The sequence below is a fragment of the Punica granatum genome, chromosome 2 (assembly GCF_007655135.1).
Source record: "Punica granatum isolate Tunisia-2019 chromosome 2, ASM765513v2, whole genome shotgun sequence".
Classification (NCBI taxonomy): domain Eukaryota; kingdom Viridiplantae; phylum Streptophyta; class Magnoliopsida; order Myrtales; family Lythraceae; genus Punica; species Punica granatum.
The window spans coordinates 37387256-37405043 of NC_045128.1; the positions used below are offsets into that span (position 1 = coordinate 37387256).

The following is a 17788-nucleotide window of genomic DNA, read 5'->3' on the forward strand; positions in this document are numbered from 1 at the left end:
TTAACTCAACACACTACACAACATTTGTCCTTTTTCCACAGTCAAAATCAAAGTTACTTTAACTCTAAAATCAAACACACCAAAAAAAAGTCCCTTTTGTTTTTATTTATTATTTTTTTTGTTATTTGAAACAAACAAATAGTCCTTCAGTTTCTACCCATTACATGACATTGCCTTTTGTTTTGTTTTGTTTTTTTTTTCCGCTCGAAACCCATTGCACTACTGAGACTATATATACAGCTCCTCCAGTATCCCTGCCACTGCCACTTCAATCATCGACCCAACGGCGACAGGCGCGGCGCTCTTGCAGAATCCCTTCGCCTCTGGTCAGTCTCCTTCTCCTCTCTTCCTTGAAATTTAAGCTGCTACGTTGCCGGTCTTGTCTATCTGTGAGCGCTTTTAGGGTTCCGCATTTAGCTTCCCTGCGCCTACGTCGAGCTGATCGGAGACTGCTCTTTTTTTTTTTGTTGCTCTCTTGTTGCTGCTGATGTTTTCTCTTTTGTTCGTTTCCTTCATTGTCTTTAATTTTGCCTGATGATCGAGACTGTAATCTAATCTAACTAGAGAAGAGAGGGGGGAGAGTACATGCCTAAAACCCTAATCGCTGTTGTTGTCGATTCATTTGCTGAACCTCGCTTACGTCAATTGGCCGTCGAATCAGGAGAAGTTTTGGGTAGCTAACTCACATGGAGGAAGCGGAACTGCGCAGCTACTCGATTAACAAGGAGAGGGAGCTCAATGATGAACTAGGAGCGGCTCGTAAAGTTCTGATCGAGGTAATTACTTGTCTGGCTTCGTTAGTTTAGCTGGGGAATTTCAAGAGTTTCCATGGTCACTTATGAAGGGATGTGATTCTGTATGTATGAAGGGCATGCAAAGAGGGCTGCTCGGTGCGCCCACAAATATCGGCCTGAAGAGGTTGGGGCAAATCGATTCGAAGCCATTCGAAGATGCTTGTAGGGAGAGGTTCCCGCCTGAGAAAGCCGAGTCACAGGCAGCTGCGTTAACTTCCCTGTGGATGCAGCAGTTAAGTGATCCCGGTTGGTATCCAATTAAGATGATCGAGGTCAGTGAAAGTCTCCAGGTATGGCGATTCAGGGCGATGCATATGAATACACTTTGAAATAGAAGAGCTGAATTCTCGACGATTTATCTTGTCCAAAATGACTTGCAATGGCTAATGCATGGTTTTGTAGGAAGTCATTGACGAACAGGATGAGAAACTGCAGAAACTCAGGCAAGAGTTTGGAGAGGAGCCGTACAAAGCTGTCGTCACAGCCTTGATGGAAATAAATGAACATAACGCGAGTGGACGATATACTGTCACCGAGATATGGAATTTCAGGGAGAATCGGAAGGCCTCTTTGAAGGAAGTGATTGAAGACATCATGGGCAAAATCGAAAGAGGAGATTTATCGGACATCATGGGCAGAATCACAAGAGCCGATACCGGTTCCGGTTCCGTGTGATGGACCATTTTATATCAGGTCCAGTTACTTGGTGAGATCTTTTATATCATCTTTTACTGAACCATCTCTGCTTATGATAAGAGATTACAACGACTGCGCGCTTGTTTGGTTATGTTATGGTTTTTTAATTATGCACATTAGCTGTTAATAAATCCTGATTCCCTGATGCATTATTCAGTGGGGATCGAGTGAATTGAGTTTCCGGTATGTATCGTTTGACTGCTTGCCATGGAGCGCTGATATCTACTTACCATTGCTGTAGGGGAGGCATCGGGACTTAGGTAGCCAGGACGTCAATGAAGCAGCGGTTGTTGGACTAGAAGACCACGAGAAGAAAAATGATGGCTATTGATTATATTGCGGGTTTTTTTTTTATGATTTTCATTTTGTTGGTATGGATGGACTATGGAAAAAGAAGAAGAATCAGTATATATGTTATTAAGAACTTTTATATGTAAGTAAGAAAGAATGATGCCTAGCCAGGGTAATGTTGGATGCTAGAAGGCTGATATTAATGGCAATTCCTTTATGCTTACACCTCGAGGTTTCATCGAGAAGGATTAACTTCTCTCATTCTCAGTCAGTCTCTCTCTCTCTCTCTCTCTCTTTTTTGTTTCCTTAAATATATTAATCCCGGAAATGTTTTTAAGCAAGTCCCATGCATAATGCACGGGAGCATGCTCTATTCCATTAATCTGCACGATCCATGTAAATTTCATACATACCTTCTAGAAATTTACAAATCACTTTTATAATAATATCTCGACTTAAGTTGATATCAACTTGTCATTTGTCAAAGGAGATCTATGGTAAGTATTATGAAACGGAGAATATGAAACTTGAAATCTGTTCCAGACAATTTTTTTTTTTTGGCTTTTCATCCTTTTTCTCGTTCGAAACTTCAAATAGCGTTTTTAGGGTCCTTTCCAATAATTAAAAAAAAAAAAACTGTTTGATTCATCGTTTTGGCCAATACGTAAACACAAACTTCCATAACGGTTTTTCTAAGGCAAGATCCAACTGGCCTGCCTATCCTTCCGTTTCGCACTTCCTTGGGGACGGCTCCAATCAAACCCCCCCTTGCCGTATGAACAGACAAAAATCCCTACCAAAAAATTTTCCTGAAACTTTGTCCTCCTTAAAACATACGCCTCAAGGTTTTTTCCTCTGTTATTGCCGCCGAATTCCTCGAAAACCCACCGGAATTGATTCCAGCACACGTCAAGCATCGGAAGGGCGCTCCTTCGATTGACCCTCCTGCAAGTTTGATTCCTTTCTGGAAATATCAAGGTTAGATACTCGTATGTGTTGTGTCCCTCTGAAAAGAACGTCACAGCATCGTGTTTAATTCCCTGCAGAATAGTTTGATCGAGGTTATGCAATCCGCGACAAAATCCCCTGCATTAGTTTCTAGTTTGATTGTACGGACAAATGCGAATGTTTGATGCTCAATTTCCTCAGTTTCTCGATCTGTTTTTTGTCGTTTGAATTTCTTGATGGATCTCATGTTGTTCTATGATGATCAGCTTTAGAAGATGGATGTACGCTTGAGGTGTAAAAGGCCGTCTTTGGACAGGACCGTAGCACTGGCGATTCGGTTGATAGCAGCAGCTACGTTGATTCAGGCGATTTGTTTACGTGCAGATGATACGAATAATGAATTCAATCCCTGCTCGGACGCCAAAATGCAGAAGTCGGACGGGTTCACCTTCGGTCTGGCTTTCTCCAGCAAGGACTCGTTCTTCCATGAGCAGGCGCAGCTCTCACCCTGCGACCGGCGCCTCAGCCTTGCAGGCTTCAAGGCACAGCTCGCGGTCTTCAGGCCAAAGGTGGACGAGATCTCACTACTCACCATCAATAGCTCCACATTTGACCCGGTACGGCACCTGAAAGACGCATGATCAATCTCATTATCACGTACGCTCAGTTTATGCGGACTAGTTCAATCACATAAGTTTAGTAGTTAGGATTAATTTCGTCGAAGATTCTTTGAATTGCAGGTTGCTTCGGGGGGATATATGGTAGCATTTTCGGGAAGTAAATATGCTGCAAGATCGGCACCGATATTAGTTGCTGATAACAGTCACACTATAACAAGTTTCACTTTGGTAATTAAATCCTCAACCGATAACGGCTTTCAATTCACCTTAGTTCACATCCCATTATGTCGTACCTTTCCCTGCAGATGTCGATGTAACCATTGAATGCCGATTCTCTTTCAGGTACTCGAATTTCAAAAGGGTACTCTCCAGAGCCTGTTCTGGAAGAAGTTCAGGTGCAACTCATGCTCCGGACAGTCGGTCTGCCTCAGGGGCCAAGACTGCGCCATCCCCAACTCCAAGTGCGGAGGCTCCGGAGGATGCGACATTGGCATTCAAGTCGCCTTCTCGGGCACCGACAAAAACGATGATGTCCTCGACTCCTGGTACGAGGTCAAGAATCTCCGGCAGTACTCTCTCTTCGGCCTGTATTCCAATCTCCGCGACAAGTTCATAGGCACTTTCTAAGGGAGGTATCGATCCTGAGCAGATTCGATCAAATTCATATCAACTGAAACCGAGAAACTCGAATTAGTTTTCTGACATTTTTCTAGTGAGCCAGCTCAAAGTTGTTCTAAGCCCCAAGCTGTTGCAGTCCGCAGATGTGATGAACTGATCCAAATAATTACAGCTCCAGTGTATCAGTTTAACAAAAAACTGTGAGATCGAATAATGCAAATTACTTTCCAATTGCATCGATCGCGAGTCGATATTGCAGTTGGTCTTTACTTAAGTCATGAGTGATTCACACAACATCGATAAGTAATTTCTGTATGAACTAGAACAAGCAAAGAATTTGATCCATTCAACGAATTCTGCACATATCATGTGCATACGTCTAGAATTGATCTAGAGCATGGAATGCGACCGAGTAATGGAATCACGATTCCGCCAGGCATTGTTCGAGATTAATACCCGACGAGCCGCCATTCATCCGCCCACAGGACCCGCCCAATTCGCCGCGTTCAAACAAAAGACACCACGGCCCCGACAATTCCGTGGGCTCCACAGCTTCTGCCTCCAATCATTAATCTATTCCGCTCCGAGAAAGTAATCAAGAACAACGGGCCCCACGTACGACGTTACCCGGCATCAACCCAACCTCCGTCACCGTCGGATCTCAGCTCGGCTCCTCCGGCGACTTTGGCTTACGGCCCCGATCCACCCGTCACCCGGCACTTTCTCGAACTAAATTTTTTTAAAAATAAAAAATAAAAAAATCTAAACCCAATCAAAAAAATATCTTCATCCTTATCCACTCCACTTTAAAGAAGTACATCTATGGCAGCCTCCTGAATCTCTTCTCTTCTCAAACCGCCATTAAAGGACATATAAGCTCGCAAAGCTCAGCAGTAAACCTCAGTTGCAGTGGATAACAATGGAGTCCGCTATGCTTCGTTCCTGTTCCTCGCCTGTGCTCGTTGAAGCGACGAAGAGAAGGGACGTTCCCTCCGCTCCTTCCGCCATCACCTGCTCGTCCAAGAGCCACGAGTACATCCCCAAGCTCGAGCCTTTCAGCAGGACCAAGTTCGAGCGCGGCGTCAAGGAGCCCCCCTTGATCAAAAAATGCGAGAACGAGCTCGCCGGTATGAGTCCCTCGTCCATGCTTCTTAGACATGTCTTGTCGTTTCGATGCGATCGAGAAACTCGATATTAGTAATACAAAGTTATCCTTTTAGAGCAGACGGTTGTGTTTTTGGATGTTCTTGCTTCTGATTTGGGGTACGATGTTTGTTGTTCAGATTACTGCTCGACGCTCGAAGGAGATCGATCGTACAGCTGTTGGAGAGCCTACTTCGAGCTGAAGGATCTCGAAGTAAGTTCCGGCCATCTGCTTTACTTTTCTATAAATATTGGCTCGAAAACAGTCTCGGAATTCTTATGATGTGTGCTTCTTGCCGGTGCAGAAGGATTTCCCGAAAGAGGACTTGGAGAAGCTGATCATACAGGCCGGAGGGGTCAAGTCATTGATCGGGTGCTTACATGGGATATCGGCGATCCACAAAGCGAAGAAGAATGGACTTGCCCTCGTGAAGCCGTTGGATTACGAGGACAGTAGCAGGAGGAGCTGCCCGATACCCGACGGTTTACCGAAGTCCCCTGAGGAGATGGAGGAAGAAGAGAAGAGCAGATTGCCCGACTCGCCCTTCACGCGGCTGCTCAGAAGCAAGGGAAGGTACCCTGCTTGGTACTCGCCTGCTCCGGATCACGAGACTGATTGAGTGATCGACATTACTATATTTCCGATAGTTTGATACAGGGTGCTTAAAAATGTACATACGGATGGATCTTTAGAAGATTGTGGTTGTGAGAAGATGTTTCTTATGCTAGATGATCTTCGGATCGGTGGTGTGTTAATCGATCTCTAGTATTGTAAGATAAGAGTCTGCGATTCGCGTGTAATTAGCAACCATTTTTCAGTTGTCCTGTGAGATGAACTTTTGCTTTTGCACCTCTTCATCTGTGTATTATATTCCTCCTTTATTGCATTGAGAATGATGGAGCAATCCTATGTACCAGCATTAAGAACGTGTTCTGCAGAAGGAAGAAAGAATAAATTGCGAGTACTCTCATCTGAATGCTTTTATCAGACGACTTGCGTAATCCATACAATTTTTTGCATCCTCGACTTTTTCCGAGCTCACTAATTGGATGAGCAATACAATGTAACCCTGCCTATTCTTGTGACCAAAATCTCGGCAGTTCATGAGCAGAAACTTTTCCGCGCTCGACTTTTGTAAAGCCGAGTGAAGTCTATGGTTTTAACAACAAAGAACATTGCAGAAAGATTGAAAAATGTGAACAGAAACAATTTAGACAAGTTCTTTTATAGTTTTGATTCATTCCATATTATTTGTCGAATGGGCCTGTATGCTGTCGAAGCCTAACCTGGAACCAGTGTTCTCTGTTTTAATTCCCCTGTCCCAGACGCGAACTTACGGTTGCATACTGTTTTTTGAAGTCCAGGGGATTTCCAAGAATTCAGCTTCCTTGGAATGAGAGGTTAAACACGGTCTTTTGAAGGGCATGGCGCATTGACATTAACCGACTCGAAACCGATTCCTGTTGAGCAGACGTTTTAAACAACTAGAAATGAAGCTACCTCGTGTTATCTTAAGTACGGACCCGGTCAAATTTCGGTTTTATCTCTGTACATATCCAATTCTTTTCTAAATTCGGGCAATGGAATTAGAGGTTGCAGCGAATTTCGGGACTAGAACTGCTGCATTCCGCCTCCTCCTAAAGCCCCTCCCTAAATTGGTAATCAATGATCTGTCTTCCCTCCAAATTCCATATAACTATCCCGTCCCTATTCCATATCCTCCGTCTCTCTCCTACAGGCAGCCTTGGGCCATCCAAGGGGGTGTGCATGGCAAACCATTTCAAGATGAAGGCCTCTGGCTGCTTCCTCGTCCTCTCCCTCCTCCTCGTCTCCTCCTCGTTCCCGACCCCCTCCCTCGCCCTCTCAGATGCCGAGGCAGCCTTCATTGCCCGGCGCCAGCTCTTGCACCTCAAGGAGGACGGTGACCTCCCTGATGATTTTGAATATGAGGTGGATGTTAAGGTGACCTTTGCCAACCAGCGCCTCCGGAGGGCCTACATTGCCCTCCAGGCCTGGAAGAAGGCCATCTATTCCGACCCGTTCAACACCACTGGGAACTGGGTTGGTGCAAATGTGTGCGGGTACACGGGCGTCTTCTGTTCTGCAGCGCTCGATGACCCAAGCCTGAGCATTGTCGCCGGCATAGACCTCAATCACGCCGACATCGCTGGGTACCTTCCCCCCGAGCTGGGGCTTCTCACTGATACTGCACTTTTCCATCTGAATTCCAACCGGTTCTGCGGGATCATCCCAAAGAGCCTTTCCAAGCTCCGGCTCATGCACGAGTTCGATGTCAGCAACAACCGCTTTGTGGGTTCTTTTCCCACTGTAGTCCTCTCATGGCCGGCAGTCAAGTACATTGATCTCCGGTACAACGACTTCGAAGGACAGCTGCCTCCTGAGCTTTTTGAGAAGGACCTGGATGCATTGTTCTTGAACAACAACAGGTTCTCATCGGCCATCCCGGATTCGGTTGGCAATTCTACCGTCTCGGTGGTGACATTCGGGAATAACAATTTCACTGGTTGCATTCCCCACACCATCGGTAAAATGGCCAACCTGAATGAGATTATATTCTTGAACAACGGTTTGGGCGGTTGCTTCCCTGACGAACTCGGGAGTCTCGGCAACTTGACAGTCTTCGATGCTAGTTCTAACTCTTTCACCGGTTCGCTCCCGAAGACTTTGGCAGAGCTGAAGAATGTCCAGTTCCTGGATGTTTCATCCAACCAGCTGACAGGACAGGTGCCCGGAAACGTCTGCAAATTGCCAAGCCTGAGGAACTTCACATTCTCTAACAACTACTTCAGCGGCGAGGACAGCGCCTGCATACCATCTTCGGAGACGGCTGTCGTGTTCGATGACGTGAACAACTGTGTGCCCCAGAGGCCAAAGCAGAAGCTGCCAAAGGCATGCTTGCCAGTTACCAGGCGACCGGTTGATTGCAGCAAGAGCTGCGGAGCAGGCCAGTCCACTCCCTCTGGACCAACACCTCCGGTGACTCAGCCAGAGAAGCCCTCTCCCCTGAAGCCGGAAACTCCAGTTCAGGCTCCGCCGAAGGCAGAGACCCCAGCACCTCCCAAGCGCACTCCATCAACACCAGATACACCCCTTGTGAAGCCTCCGAAGTCTACACCCGAGACACCTGTCGTGAAGCCTCCACCATCTACCCCGGACAGACCAGTGGCAAAGCCTCCGACGTCTACACCCGAGACACCTGCTGTGAAGCCTCCACCATCTACCCCGGACAGACCCGTTGCAAAGCCTCCGACGTCTACACCCGAAACACCTGTCGCGAAGCCTCAGCCATCCACACCTTCAACACCGAAACCTCAACCGCCTACACCTAAAAGGCCGGAATCTCCACAGCCAGCCAAAGAGCCACCTCCAAAGCCAGTAACACCCTCACCGCCGACCCCGATATCAAATCCTCCGGAAATTGCACCTACTCCAGAAACCACACATGCACCAGCCCCACCGACGGAATTGGCTCAGCCTCCGAAGCCGGAGAAATCTTCTCCACCACCATCTCCTTCAGTACCTGAAAGCCCCTTGAACTTGCCTAAGCCGTCTCCGGAGCCAGAGAAATCTTCTCCATCGCCACCAACGGAATTGGCCCAGCCTCCGAAGCCAGAGAAATCTTCTCCACCACCATCTCCTTCAGTACCTGAAAGCCCCTTGAACTCACCTAAGCCGTCTCCGGAGCCGGAGAAATCTTCTCCATCACCATCTCCTTCGGTACCTGAAAGCCCCGCATACTCGCCTTCGCTGACTCCAGAGCCGAAGGTCTCTTCTCCACCACCATCCCCTAGTCAAGTGCAGTCGCCTCCATCACCAGCCAAACAGACTGTGCCTCCACCTATGTCAACATCGCCGCCACCGCCAGTCCAGTCTCCTCCTTCGCTGGTCCACTCTCCGCCACCACCAGTCCAGTCACCTCCCCCACCGCCGGTGCAATCCCCACCTCCACCAGTCTACTCTCCACCTCTACCCGTCTACTCTCCCCCGCCACCAGTCCACTCTCCACCACCTCCCGTCTACTCACCGCCCCCGCCGGCCCATTCCCCCCCACCACCTCCAGTCCACTCCCCACCCCCTCCAGTCTTCTCTCCTCCACCCCCAGTGCATTCCCCACCCCCTCCAGTCTTCTCTCCTCCACCGCCAGTGCACTCCCCTCCACCACCACCGCCGCCGGTGCACTCCCCGCCACCGCGTGTCTTCTCCCCACCACCTCCCGTCAACTCTCCACCCCCACCAGTTGCTTCTCCACCTCCTGCTGTGGTCCATTCTCCTCCACCACCAACCTATGAGAACGTCGTCTTGCCACCGATATTCGGATCCCAGTACTCATCGCCGCCTCCTCCGGTGTACCCGGGCTACTAAGCGCCTCTCATATATTACATCTTAGCTATTTGTCTATTTCCCTGAGTAGTTTCAAAATGAAATAGATGCTTTTCCCAAGTTGAGATTGTATTCACTCTGCCTAAGATCTTCTTGTCCATGCTTCCAGCTATCCATCCGAATACTTATGCCGAAAGCTCAAACATCAGCAAAACATTAGAAAACTAACTTGAACATGTTACTTCATCTAAGTTAAAGATTGAAAGGAGGTCAAAATTGCCATTAGCAACTGCTTTTATTAGCACAAAATGCGTTCCTAAAACTCGTACTTGACACTGTAATTCACATGTTCTTGAAAGTTGTATGGATGAAGAGGTACCATTTATAAGAATTCAACAGTTCGGCCGATATAACGTATACAAATATGTCCCAATGAACATGTATGGGTGAACGGACGAACTGAGAAGAAGATTAAGGGCTTCTGTTAAAAGATATGAAGGAAGGAAAATCGCCATTAGCAATTGCATTTACTCACAAAATGTGTCGGCTAAATCTCGTACTTGACAGTGTAATTCATATGCTCTCTTGCTATGTTCAAGTGTCTGAAATCTGAATAGTTGTTCTTGATGGTTTGTACGGATGAATAAGTGCCTTCTTGTCAAGATTCAATAGTTCAGGGGCTGTTGTACAAGTAATTCAGAATAAAGTGGCTAATGATAAATTATCGACAGTTGGAGGACCTTCATGCAATTAATCCTGTCAACAGGGGGCCGACCCTGCCGTGAGGGAAACGTCGTCGTGTCCGCGACGATTCCTTCGAGCAGACGTCGCGGCTGTTTCGTCCCATCGTTGATTCACAAAGTCACAAGAGTGTAATTTCTCAGAGCCTGAAACAGGATCGGATCTCGTCGGAGAAGAAGAAGAAGAAGAAAACTCCATTAGAGGTCCTCTTCGGTGTGTGGGAAGCCATTGAGGTTCAGCAGCAGTGGGAGTGAGATGGAAGACAAGAAGCAGCCACTGACGAAGGAAGCCGAGGAAGCAGGAGCCGAGGCGGAACCGAAGGTGGAAGCCAGAGATGATGCGAGCGCCGGCGGAGGAGGCGGAGGGGGATGGGGCGGCTGGGGGTTCTCTCCGCTGTCTCTTCTCTCGGATCTCCAGAAAGCCGCGGAGGAGATCTCCCGAAATGTACTCTCGCTTTTCCGATTCTATATAAACATTGCATAAGCTTGGCATTTCTTCGTTAGTCGTTGCACCTTCTTTTTGGATCGATTTGGGATGAATTCATGCTCTGCGGAGGTTGGTTAAGGAGGTTTCTGGGTACCGTGATAGGGTTTTCAGTGTCAGATCTGAGATCATAGGATTCCTTTGCTTTGAATTGATGGAATGCCTTTTTTGTATATAGGCTGCCGAGGTTGCAAAAAATGCAGCAAAGAGCGTTTCGGATGTTCCGGATGCGGATGAGAATTCAGAAGCTTCCAAGGAAGAGGAAGGGCCGGAGAAATTGGATAGCGATGAGGAAAAGGATGAGGAAGATAAGCTTCGGAAGTCTGCTCTGAATAGGTTGGAGAATGCAAGTGAAGACACGTTCCTTGGTCAGGTATACATGATTAGATCACTGTCCTCACCATTATGGACTCCCCTTTAACGCGATTGCATTCCTCCATCATGAATGTTTTTGTCAGTTCAACGTGGTAAATTGTTCCCACGAACATGTAGCTCAATGTGGCTTCCTATGATCCTGTGGATATTTTAAAGATGATTGCATTATTTAGCATAGACCTGGTTGTGGATGGATCGGAGCATGTGCGTTATGTTGGTATGGCTTCATTCATTGATTATGATAGTTTTCCCGAATTATTGCCCATATTTATATCTCTGGCTTCCTCGGTCTCTCTTCGTCCATTTTGTTGTATCGGACATGATATTATAATCATCCATTGTGACTTAGTATATCCATATGCCCCCCGGTACCCGTAATCGATACAGTAGTTCGTTTCCCTTATGCTTAATCTTAGAGGTGTCAATCATCATTTCAGTTATCAATAACACTTTTGGAAACATGGATGCAGGGTTTGAAGGTTCTTGATAGTTCTGTGGAGAATTTTGCTTCAGGAGCATGGCAAGCTTTAGGAAGTGCTTGGAAGGGGGGAACTGATTTTGTCCAAAAGTATGGGTAAATATATACTCTATAATTTTTATTTTTTGGTGTTAGTGTTACTGTGAGACATGAGGTTATTCTAGCTTGTTAGGTTTTCTTCAGTCTGTTACTCTAGTTCAGATTTGTGAGATCGTTTGAACATCTCTTAATGGTCTAGGTTATGTTCATTCTTAATTTTTCCTTTTTATTTATATGATATAGCTTTGATTTGATTGGTTTGCATTTGTTTATCTGCTTAAGGCTTGAACATTCTGCTGTCAATATTGCGGGATCTCTCCAGCAGGGTGGAACAGCTGGTTCTGCTGCACCTTCTTTACTGGAGGTTTGCTCAGTTCTCGTCTTTCTTTCTCCAATTTTGGTGCAAGTATATGTAATTGGAACTAAAATATAGAAACTTTCATTTACAGACTGGAAAGGCTTTTACAGCCAAGGGAATTCAAGTGCTTGAATATGTGGGCAAGGAGACCATGGATTTGCTAATTACAGAGACTGGCAATGATGTTGAGAAAAATTCCAAGAGGAGCAATAACCAAGCAGAGGATGATCAGTTATTCGAGGAAGTAACATTTGATCGTTGCTTCTATATATATGGAGGCCCCGAACAGTTGGAGGTATTTTAAGACATTATTCAAAGTTGGAATGTTTTATTTATAATGGCAATACTAATTACATGTGCTATTTAATCGGATGCCACAGGAATTGGAGGTGTTATCCAACCATTGTGCTCTACTAGTCAACCGAAGAAAGGCAAAGTTACCGTCAGAGCAGAAGTCTTTGTATGATGGAAAGCTCAAAGAAATTCAACAAATCTTTGATATGAGCAGTGCAATAGATTGGAGTGGCTCAGAGTCTGATAAAGGGAAGAAAATAGATAATGCAGTTGCTGGAAATGGTGACGAGATAAAGAAATTGCATGATTCTAGTGTCAAGCAAGCTGCCGATATGGCTGCTGGGTAATTATGCTGCTCTTCTTTTCATTCTGTGAAGATCTTCATCTTATTCCTAGATTCTGCATTATGCTATCATGAGTAATTTTCCTTAATCTTTTCCTTCTTTTTTCCCCCTTATTTTTTTAAATTTTTTCCGTGTGAAATAAAAAAAGTGTCGGCTAATTTTCCCAGCTTTCTGAAAACAAAAGCTTGGTTGGGGTTTGCACCAGTGAAATGACATATGATGCTTTCTTATCCAAAATTTTCCTATATTTTCAATGTTCGTACAGATTGAAATAGTGGAAACCATTCCTACCTGTCCTAAGTATGAAAAATGCATTCGAGTCTGATACCATTATCTATTTTGTCACCTTCCACTGTCCTGAAATCTTCGTCCTGGGCATTTTCTATGGCCCTTTTGATTTTGGATGTCCTTGGTTGGGATTTTCATAAGAATTAAAGGAAAATGACAACCAAACAAAGTGATAAGAATTGCATATGACTATTATAAACAGTCATGTCAGATATGTCTTATTGACTATAACTTGGTCCAATGCTTCATCCTAGAGGAAACATTACCAATATCATAACTATTGTTAGCATAGTAACTTGTGAAAATAATCTTTAAGATGGGAGCTTTTTAATTTTTTTGAGATATGCTCTGGAGATTTTCAGAGCTGTTATGTAGGAGTACAGGAAACTTACTTTGTTCTCTAAGTTCAGTGGAATTTTGTTATTAAGGGCTTGTTTGGTTTGTGGATGAAATTTAAAAATCACAATTTTAACCTAATTCTACCCACAACAAAACAAAATAACTCATACAAAGTCAAAGAGTTGGCCCCATTTATACCATTTTTTTCCACAACAAAATAAAATAACTCATACAAAATCAAAGGGTGAGCCCCATTTATACTACTCTTTTTCAAAATCAAAATCTGATTTTAAAATCCTACTATGAAACCAAACGTAGCATAAGATTTTTTAAATTATGAGCATTTTGGAGTTAGTTCACTTTTGTGCAGTCTCACCTTCTTTTGTTCACATTTGCATCTATGTTGGGTGATATAGTACTTTTTCACGGTTTAATTAATTCATCAAGGTGGGCTATTAGCACAGCATCATTTTTCTGGATTCATGAAACTATCTTAATAAAGTCCAAATAGGCTCAGAGTAAAAGACACCTCATGGTATATGATACAAGAAATTGCCTTTTGCAGATTCACGAATGCCATTACTGGACTTGCTGCCAGTGAGGTGACTCAGAAAACTACTGGGAGACTCGAAACTCTGCATTCAGAAGGAGTTCATGTATGTGAAAATGCCATTTTCTTTGGAAACATATGAATAGCCTTCTATTTTGAATGAATTTGTACAGAACTTGGTTTCGTCAAATGAGACCTGTCTCTTTTGCAGAGACTCTCAGAGATGTGCTGCTTTGCAGTGACTCAGTTACTGATGCTGGGTAAATCCATCATATCTGATGTCAACAAAGTGAAGGATAACGACGACGGGGAGACCTTGAAGTTGGACTGGCCTGAAGATTCAGTTGAAAAGGCCAAGTTAATCAGGACAAAGGCACAATTGATGACTGATAATGTGGAAGCAGTTTCTCGCAGCTTCATTACTGGTCAGTCTTATTCCACTGCTATGTTATAAGTTGTTTTATTTAGAATATCAGATGAATAACTATCGTCTATTGGAAGGAGATCATGTATTCATCTACAATTTGTTAGATGGTTTCTTGATTTCGGTGTGAGTTCCTTGATCCTGAGTAATGTTTTCTATTTAAATTATAGTGTAAAGTCATTGGCAACAAGAAGATTTTTAGGGGACTCTGCCGTAATTGTCTCATGGTATTTTATTATTATTTTTTTTGTTGGAAATTCTGTATTTTTCTTTTTGTAATAACAGGTTTCATGTGATTACTCGGTGCAGGGATATCAGATGTCGCTGAAGCTTATCTAGCAGCTATTAAGAGAGCTAATGCAGATTTGCAGGAAGCCTCTCCTCAGGCTCCAATCCAAGAAAAAGCCAAGGCCTTCTCCGAACATCTTCAATCCGACCAGGGTATGGCTGTGGGGAAGATTCAGGACGGGCTGCAGTACTTGTCGTATCTTGTCATCTCATCCGCTATGCCTCCTGCTTGAAGAGCCAAACTCCACTCTGTTACACTGATATTAACTCCCGCCTATCTGTATATACTTTTGTTTACTTGAGATCGGGATGAGTGGTGGTTCATTCCCGCCCCGATCTGTCACCCTTCAATCGTGCTGCTGTATCGGAGTGGTTTAAGCTTGTCTTTCATTTTCTAAAGTCATATGAATCTGTAGAAATTAGCTGACAAGTGTCTGATGACGCAATGTACCAAATCATGCGTTCAAGCTGGCTGGTCCATCATCAGTAGATTCTTACTTAAAAGGATTTATTTTATTTTTTTATAATGAATTATTTCTTAGACGGACCAAATCAGCATTATAAATTGTTAATTTATCGTTGTCCCGACTCCCTCAAACGTTGAATATATAGATATATATATATATTCGTGATTCAATTTCGTGCCGATTCCTCTTGTTAGCACATGATGAAGTGTGGGTTTTGCATAACGGAAGCCCAACCACCATTTCCTTCCAGAAGAAAATTCGCATTCGTGTATTATATTTCATTCACCAACTCCCACCAGACCAGACAAAATTTCCACCAAAATATGTCCAAATTCAACGTACTCATAAATACGTAAATACCATTAATAGAGCACAGCCCAATCATTCTCGTCGTCTTCTTGTACTTGTACCATCCTGATCCCAATCTGCCTGCTCTCAGTCCCCCGTGACCCCGAGGAACTCCACACGATGGGTACTGTTGATCCGGACTACGTCCAGGCCGCCGAGCACCGGCCCGACCTCAACCCGGTTGTCACCGAAGGCATTCCCTTGATCGACCTCTCCCTCTCGGGCAACCGGACCTTGGATGAGCTCGCTTCAGAGGTTGGCCATGCGTGCAGGACCTGGGGGTTCTTTCAGGTGATATTCAATTTAGTTTCAGTCTTAATCCCGTGACTACATATATATCATTTGATAGCTGCTGCTGATAGCCATATCCGGGTGGTGCTCCTGCGTCCGTTTCCGGATAGTATTCTTCGATGACCCCGAGAAGCATGTTAGAGGCATTAAAAATGGCCTGGTTAAATGTTTTTATGGATGTCTGTATTTCAGGTGATCAATCATGGGGTGCCACTGGAACTGCGGGTCCGGCTCGAGGCAGCGGCCAAAAAATTCTATGACCTGCCGATGGAAGAGAAGAAGAAGGTGAAGAGAGACGAGGTGAACCCGATGGGCTACCACGATAGCGAGCACACAAAGAACGTGAAGGACTGGAAGGAGGTCTTTGATTTCGTGGTGAAGGACCCGACGCTGATCCCAGCTTCATGTGAGCCCGAGGACAAGGAGCTCAGGAAGTTGATCAATCAATGGCCTGAATATCCCCCGGATTTCAGGTACATATGTTATCTAGTTTTGTTCACTCCCGGTAATGATCTACTTGCTGTATTGGGTCAATACTATATAGGTTGTTCGATCTCAAAGCGGTTCTCGAGATATCTCTATTGCCTTAATGTTCGGTACATGAAAACCGTGACTTATTTTGAAAGCAGTGAAATTGTTTAATTGCATGCTCAGTACATCCTTGTTGAATTTGAGATATAGCTGCCATCTCCGGTTTGGACTTATAGAATGTGTCATAAAGTTGCGGAAGTTCTAAATCCTTCAATTTTCTGCTGATTTTTTCGAATCGATCAGGAGCTTGTTGTATACTTCCCGTGATTCGTCTTTGCGATACCAAAAGGATGGCATATTATGTATATTTAGCTCGATTCACTCGTGTTCTGCAGGGAGATATGCGAGGAGTATGCAAGCGAAGTTGATAAGCTTGCCTTCAGGTTACTAGAACTTATCTCCCTGAGTCTGGGGCTACCATCGGACCGATTCCATGGCTACTTCAATGATGAGCAGACGAGCTTCATGAGGCTGAACCACTACCCTCCATGTCCTGATCCCACCCTAGCGCTCGGCGTTGGCCCGCACAAGGACGGTGGTGCCCTCACAGTACTTGCTCAGGACAGCGTTGGAGGGCTTCAAGTGAGGCGGTCTTCTGACGGGGCATGGATTCCCGTAAAGCCTGTTCCTGATGCATATATCATCAATCTCGGGAACGCAATGCAGGTAAATTTGCTCCTTGAACTCTCCAACTCGTGAGAAGAGGCATCTTTTTATTTAACTGGGGTTTGGTTAATGCAAAAATGAGCCAAAAACCAATGAATTGAACATAGACACTTCCATTCTGGTAGCGAAGCCTTTTATACATATAAATTTGATGTGCTCCGTGCAGGTATGGACCAATGATGCGTACATAAGTGCAGAGCACAGGGTCATAGTGAACTCACAGAAGGAGAGGTTCTCGATCCCGTTCTTCTTCTTCCCGGGCCACCACGTCTTTGTTGAGCCGCTTGGAGAGCTCACCAGCGAGCAGAGCCCTCCCAATTACCAGCCATTCAACTGGGGCAAGTTCTTCGCCACTCGAAACCGTAGCGACTACAAGAAGCTGCAGGTCGAGAACATCCAAATCGAACACTTCAAGAAGGCCTGAGATTAGTAGATGAAATAGCCATGTAGAAACACGAGATGGTATGTTGTTAATTATGAAGGATGCAGATGAGTTTCCATTAGTAACTGAGTGGCAGTCTTGTGTAATAAACGTACAATAAGTTTCCCTAAATACCACCATATAGCTATCATAATTCCCACTGTGTCCTCGTGCAAATATTTCTTTACACAAATATGAAAATAAAAAATTACATAAAATAGAGTTCAATTTTCTTCCAAAATTTGTCGCAAAGAAGAGCCCACCAATCCTTGTGGAGGGCCGGTTTGGGCCTCCAGTTTGAGGACATTGAATTTGAGCTGAAGCCTACCTTGCCTTCAATTGTCAAGTTAATGCCCAAACATTGTTGGGCTTCAGTCACTAATTATTGTACCGATAATATAAGCAAATAGATTAATAATCACTTGAATTTTTATTCGGTGTATGCCGAAGTCAGTGAGTCTCGACTAATTCAAATTTAGCTGGATCTGCCCACAAAGAGATAAAGTTCTCGTAATTGTGCATTTTCTTTACCCACGAGACTCGAATACGTGATTTTACTTAAAGGAATAGAGGTACCAAACCACTTGAACTAATTCGTGTTGATAATGGAA

The 17788-nt window shown here is 44.7% G+C and overlaps 6 protein-coding genes across 9 annotated transcripts; all 6 read left to right on the forward strand.

Annotated features, from left to right (window-relative positions):
- Positions 1-170: 170 nt before the first annotated feature.
- Positions 171-2006, forward strand: LOC116196360 (factor of DNA methylation 1-like). 2 transcript variants are annotated; one of them, XM_031526036.1, is made up of 5 exons: positions 171-326; positions 662-776; positions 869-1084; positions 1197-1500; positions 1732-2006. In XM_031526036.1, exons 2-4 carry the CDS (start codon positions 687-689, stop codon positions 1467-1469), a joined length of 579 nt encoding a protein of 192 aa, XP_031381896.1. In that variant the 5' UTR covers positions 171-326; positions 662-686; the 3' UTR covers positions 1470-1500; positions 1732-2006. The 2 variants fall into 2 exon arrangements, with proteins under 2 accessions (XP_031381896.1, XP_031381897.1); XM_031526037.1 differs by having other exon boundaries at positions 869-1066.
- Positions 2007-2430: 424 nt separating this feature from the next.
- LOC116196357 lies at positions 2431-4263 on the forward strand. 2 transcript variants are annotated; one of them, XM_031526033.1, is made up of 4 exons: positions 2431-2759; positions 2996-3346; positions 3470-3577; positions 3692-4263. In XM_031526033.1, exons 2-4 carry the CDS (start codon positions 3005-3007, stop codon positions 3974-3976), a joined length of 735 nt encoding a protein of 244 aa, XP_031381893.1. In that variant the 5' UTR covers positions 2431-2759; positions 2996-3004; the 3' UTR covers positions 3977-4263. The 2 variants fall into 2 exon arrangements, with proteins under 2 accessions (XP_031381893.1, XP_031381894.1); XM_031526034.1 differs by lacking the exon at positions 2431-2759 and adding an exon at positions 2778-2890.
- A 525-nt stretch (positions 4264-4788) lies between these two features.
- LOC116196358 (CCG-binding protein 1) lies at positions 4789-6081 on the forward strand. The gene is made up of 3 exons (XM_031526035.1): positions 4789-5094; positions 5251-5324; positions 5416-6081. Exons 1-3 carry the CDS (start codon positions 4887-4889, stop codon positions 5728-5730), a joined length of 597 nt encoding a protein of 198 aa, XP_031381895.1. The 5' UTR covers positions 4789-4886; the 3' UTR covers positions 5731-6081.
- Positions 6082-6378: 297 nt separating this feature from the next.
- On the forward strand, positions 6379-9661 carry LOC116194669 (pollen-specific leucine-rich repeat extensin-like protein 3). The gene is made up of 2 exons (XM_031523537.1): positions 6379-8108; positions 8934-9661. The coding sequence occupies exons 1-2, from the start codon at positions 6777-6779 to the stop codon at positions 9492-9494; spliced, it is 1893 nt and encodes a 630-aa protein (XP_031379397.1). The 5' UTR covers positions 6379-6776; the 3' UTR covers positions 9495-9661.
- A 603-nt stretch (positions 9662-10264) lies between these two features.
- LOC116195647 lies at positions 10265-15034 on the forward strand. Of its 2 annotated transcripts, none has more exons than XM_031524937.1 (9): positions 10265-10637; positions 10855-11049; positions 11522-11625; positions 11851-11932; positions 12018-12221; positions 12307-12563; positions 13757-13847; positions 13953-14166; positions 14475-15034. In XM_031524937.1, the coding sequence occupies exons 1-9, from the start codon at positions 10449-10451 to the stop codon at positions 14684-14686; spliced, it is 1548 nt and encodes a 515-aa protein (XP_031380797.1). In that variant the 5' UTR covers positions 10265-10448; the 3' UTR covers positions 14687-15034. The 2 variants fall into 2 exon arrangements, with proteins under 2 accessions (XP_031380797.1, XP_031380798.1); XM_031524938.1 differs by having other exon boundaries at positions 10266-10637; positions 11522-11619.
- Positions 15035-15288: 254 nt separating this feature from the next.
- LOC116195648 (probable 2-oxoglutarate-dependent dioxygenase At5g05600) lies at positions 15289-17340 on the forward strand. Its single transcript, XM_031524939.1, has 4 exons — positions 15289-15559; positions 15752-16032; positions 16426-16756; positions 16923-17340. The coding sequence occupies exons 1-4, from the start codon at positions 15389-15391 to the stop codon at positions 17178-17180; spliced, it is 1041 nt and encodes a 346-aa protein (XP_031380799.1). The 5' UTR covers positions 15289-15388; the 3' UTR covers positions 17181-17340.
- The last annotated feature ends 448 nt before the right edge of the window (positions 17341-17788 follow it).

Bases quoted from the DNA above. Each gene is read 5' to 3' on its own strand.
- LOC116196360 (XM_031526036.1), top strand. From the start codon at position 687: ATGGAGGAAGCGGAACTGCGCAGCTACTCGATTAACAAGGAGAGGGAG. The intron at 777-868 runs GTAATTACTTGT...GTATGTATGAAG, and splicing joins CTCGTAAAGTTCTGATCGAG to GGCATGCAAAGAGGGCTGCT. The intron at 1,085-1,196 runs GTATGGCGATTC...ATGGTTTTGTAG, and splicing joins AGGTCAGTGAAAGTCTCCAG to GAAGTCATTGACGAACAGGA.
- LOC116196357 (XM_031526033.1), top strand. From the start codon at position 3,005: ATGGATGTACGCTTGAGGTGTAAAAGGCCGTCTTTGGACAGGACCGTA. The intron at 3,347-3,469 runs GTACGGCACCTG...TTTGAATTGCAG, and splicing joins ATAGCTCCACATTTGACCCG to GTTGCTTCGGGGGGATATAT. The intron at 3,578-3,691 runs GTAATTAAATCC...ATTCTCTTTCAG, and splicing joins CTATAACAAGTTTCACTTTG to GTACTCGAATTTCAAAAGGG.
- LOC116196358 (XM_031526035.1), top strand. From the start codon at position 4,887: ATGGAGTCCGCTATGCTTCGTTCCTGTTCCTCGCCTGTGCTCGTTGAA. The intron at 5,095-5,250 runs GTATGAGTCCCT...TTTGTTGTTCAG, and splicing joins ATGCGAGAACGAGCTCGCCG to ATTACTGCTCGACGCTCGAA. The intron at 5,325-5,415 runs GTAAGTTCCGGC...TTGCCGGTGCAG, and splicing joins TCGAGCTGAAGGATCTCGAA to AAGGATTTCCCGAAAGAGGA.
- LOC116194669 (XM_031523537.1), top strand. From the start codon at position 6,777: ATGATCTGTCTTCCCTCCAAATTCCATATAACTATCCCGTCCCTATTC. The intron at 8,109-8,933 runs GTGACTCAGCCA...AGTCAAGTGCAG, and splicing joins CCTCTGGACCAACACCTCCG to TCGCCTCCATCACCAGCCAA.
- LOC116195647 (XM_031524937.1), top strand. From the start codon at position 10,449: ATGGAAGACAAGAAGCAGCCACTGACGAAGGAAGCCGAGGAAGCAGGA. The intron at 11,933-12,017 runs GTTTGCTCAGTT...TTTCATTTACAG, and splicing joins CTGCACCTTCTTTACTGGAG to ACTGGAAAGGCTTTTACAGC. The intron at 12,222-12,306 runs GTATTTTAAGAC...CGGATGCCACAG, and splicing joins GAGGCCCCGAACAGTTGGAG to GAATTGGAGGTGTTATCCAA.
- LOC116195648 (XM_031524939.1), top strand. From the start codon at position 15,389: ATGGGTACTGTTGATCCGGACTACGTCCAGGCCGCCGAGCACCGGCCC. The intron at 15,560-15,751 runs GTGATATTCAAT...TCTGTATTTCAG, and splicing joins GGACCTGGGGGTTCTTTCAG to GTGATCAATCATGGGGTGCC. The intron at 16,033-16,425 runs GTACATATGTTA...CGTGTTCTGCAG, and splicing joins GAATATCCCCCGGATTTCAG to GGAGATATGCGAGGAGTATG.